A 3,074-nucleotide genomic window follows, 5' to 3' on the forward strand; every position below is an offset into this window, starting at 1 on the left:
TTTCTCTATACACAGATGAGTGCAGGACAGGGAAAAGGCAGAAGCTTGAGAAGCTATCTAAGGCTCTCTAACATCTGCACACTTCTACTCTAGGTCACAGTGTCAGAGCAGGTATGAGAGCAAGACAAAGCAGGGCAAAGAAATGCTGTGTCTAGGTTGGAGCAAAGGTTGAACCAGTTCAATCATGAATTCCACACCCACAGAGGAAGATCTGGCAGTTCATCAAATGAGTGTCACTCTGGCTAGTGCCAAGAATCAATCTGAGCACTTGCAATTGGGATGTTGGAGGAAACGTCAGTCTTAGTCAATCCCAGGAAGTACAAACTAGAGATAGCACTGCTTCCCACAGAAACCTAGAAAGCATCAACCTCACCATTTTCCCACTGTATTCTTCTTCCCTACAGAAAATTTCCCAACTTCACCTTTCTTTGGAACAGAAAGGTCTCTGCAGCCTTCTCTCCCTCTGCTGAGCAACTCCACAGACTCAGGAAGGGTGTTCAACACCTCCAGGGTCTCTACCCCAGATGTGAGTTCAGCATGGCTTCTGCCATCATCATCCAGCACTTCTCTCCAGCCACTCATGGGTAATGTCTATCTTAACCCACATGCTGGCACAACCATGCTGACAGTGCTGACCGAGCCGGGACAGATCTCCACCTCGGCATCCTCCTATCCAGGTGCTCTCAAGTGGGATTTCACTGGAAGCACAGGTGGGAGGGAAGATGCACTCCAGAAATTCAATGTGAGTAACATTGAACAGGACACTACGCTCTCCTCCCTGGCTGTGAGAAACCAGTGTGATAAAATTTTAGATCCTAATGCCATAGTTCCTTTCCATCCAACTATATCTGCCAGCTTTGTCCAGGTTACACCACCACAGATGCCAAATCAAGGATACAGCCTGGCACCTTCCTACCACGAGGGTAGTCAGGTCTATTACTATGAGCACAACAGCCTGGGCCCTCTTATAGGTGGAGAATTTTGGCAGTGTTTGCAGGCCCATGGCTCTGTGTCCTACCCTGGGAGTCAGACCTCTGCGTTCCAACCAGAGATGGTGATGGTGCTAAAGGAGATTCAGCCAAGGAATGTCCAAATACCACTCTTTACCTCTGCCTTCTCCTATTCTACATCTGCTCAATCCATGCCAGACAACAGTCTTCCCGGTGAGTACAGATCCAGGAGGGAAGGAGTGGGATCAGCACTCCAACGAGACTGACCTCTACACTTTAGTAGTGGACACTCCATACAGAGGGAAAGTGAGTGTCCTGTCAGGCCAAGTACAGCTCTGGCTTTCTACCACCACCTTCAAACTCTATCAAAAGAGAGAATGCAAGGCCTCAGTGAGTAGCATCCATCCTGTTTTAAGGGATATCCATGGAGCACACCACAGTCACATATGTAACTAACTACCCAATATAATCAGTCCCATCCACCCATACACTGCTATGGACACCCTCCTGATCTTCCTTTTGCTGTGGTACATCAGAGGTAACCCATGTCTAAGAGCCTACAATCAAGTGGACATGTTCTCTACTACTGAGTCACACCCAAACCCAACAATTTCAAATTTCCATATTATATTCCATTCCACGTCTTAGATTGTGAAACATGGGGCTAGAGAAAATCCTTGTTTGTTTAAATGCTTGCCTTGCAGCAGTGCCTACGAGGGTTTGTATACCTAAACCCACATTAAAAAAAAAAAACCAAGATTCTGGGGTAATCTGAGTAATTATTCAAAGGGTCAGGTAAGTTTTTGGAAATTATGGACCAGACAACCTACCTAATAGCAAAGTTCCACTAAAATGAGAGGCAACCATAATAATGACAAAGGGAAAGGAAAGTGAGGCACATATGTCCAGGGAATTTAGTAATCGACCCACTGAGGGTTTTCTTCCACAAACCACACAAAAAGGAAAATGAAAATATCTGAGAAAACATGACATGCAATGGTCTGCAGAAACAGAGCAGTTACCAATCTGTCTGCCAACAGAAGAAGCATCCAAGCTCCTCAACAAGAGCTCATAGGAGTGCTCTCAAAGTGTTTCAGGGCCAGAATGCTGTGGTCCTATGAAATGGGGTTGGAGGTGGGGAACATCACATTTACCCCAGGCATTGACTTTTTAATTCACTCTTTTCCAGTGGTTCAAATGGAGACGTCCCTGGGGTTGCCAGGCCAGACACAATGTCAGCTCCAGAGTTCAGAACTCTGCAACACCTTTGCCCAGGTTTCTGAGATAAGTCTACCAACTGTCAATGGGGACAGAGCATTACCAGCGCCCATCTACAGTCCTTCAGAATTTTTGGCCTTGCCTCCAGCTCCAAGTCTGGAACGAACAGAGAACAAAAACACCACAAAGATAAAAGATGAGTTTTTAAAGACTCTGGATGCCTATGAGGGCACAAAAGGAAACCAAGACACACCAATCGTGACTTTGAAACATCCTGACTTGCAGCAGCCTCAGCACTGCATTGATACTGAGAGTTTAAGGCAGAAGCCTGCTTCTGATAATGCCCATTTGGGAGGCATCAGCTTGCATCCAAAAGAGCTTGTGGGGCTAGAGAATGAGATTGGATCCATCTGCGACTTTAAAGACATCACTACACTTGAGGCAGACATTCAGCTTCCCCAACTCCTCAACACCCTCACAGACATAGACCAGAATCAGTTCTGTGAAAACTGGAGAGTCATCAGTGGTCCCTCTGACCAGGGAAGGAAGAATAAACATAAATCCTCTGAGCTGCTTGAGGGAGCTACTAAGACCAAAATCCAGCACTCAGACCTGGTAGAGGGAGAAGGGGCTGAGGGTGTTGCTGGGGCCAGTGACAGGGCTATTGAAAACATGGCAAAGCACCCAGAGGGCAAAGCTCCCAAAGTGCCCACCATCAAGAACAGAAGAGTCAGAAGACAGCATCAAGAAAGACCAAATGGACCTGAGAACAACACTAAGAAAACTGACAATCTTAAGCAGTCAAGGAACAGAGTCAAAGCAGAAGAGAAGCCCTCCGTTTCCAAGACCAAGAGGAAGAGGAATCCACCTGAGCTCAGTCAAAACAGCTTCAAGAAACCTCGAACC

General features: G+C 46.6%; 1 protein-coding gene and 1 pseudogene across 1 annotated transcript in view; one reads left to right on the top strand and one right to left on the bottom strand.

Annotated features, from left to right (window-relative positions):
- Positions 1-3,071, top strand: part of LOC116101200 (uncharacterized protein C2orf78 homolog) — a gene marked incomplete at its 3' end in the record, with an annotated part of 13,179 nt that extends 10,108 nt beyond the window's left edge. The window contains exons 2-3 of the mRNA XM_031384855.1: positions 350-1,163; positions 2,140-3,071. Of these exons, the coding sequence (XP_031240715.1) occupies positions 350-1,163; positions 2,140-3,071 (1,746 nt within the window). The remainder of the gene's footprint in view (positions 1-349; positions 1,164-2,139) is intronic.
- The window catches only part of LOC116102067, a 56,760-nt pseudogene that overhangs the window by 35,181 nt on the left and 18,505 nt on the right, over positions 1-3,074 (bottom strand).

The sequence above is a fragment of the Mastomys coucha genome, unplaced genomic scaffold (genome assembly GCF_008632895.1).
Source record: "Mastomys coucha isolate ucsf_1 unplaced genomic scaffold, UCSF_Mcou_1 pScaffold21, whole genome shotgun sequence".
NCBI classification, from domain to species: domain Eukaryota; kingdom Metazoa; phylum Chordata; class Mammalia; order Rodentia; family Muridae; genus Mastomys; species Mastomys coucha.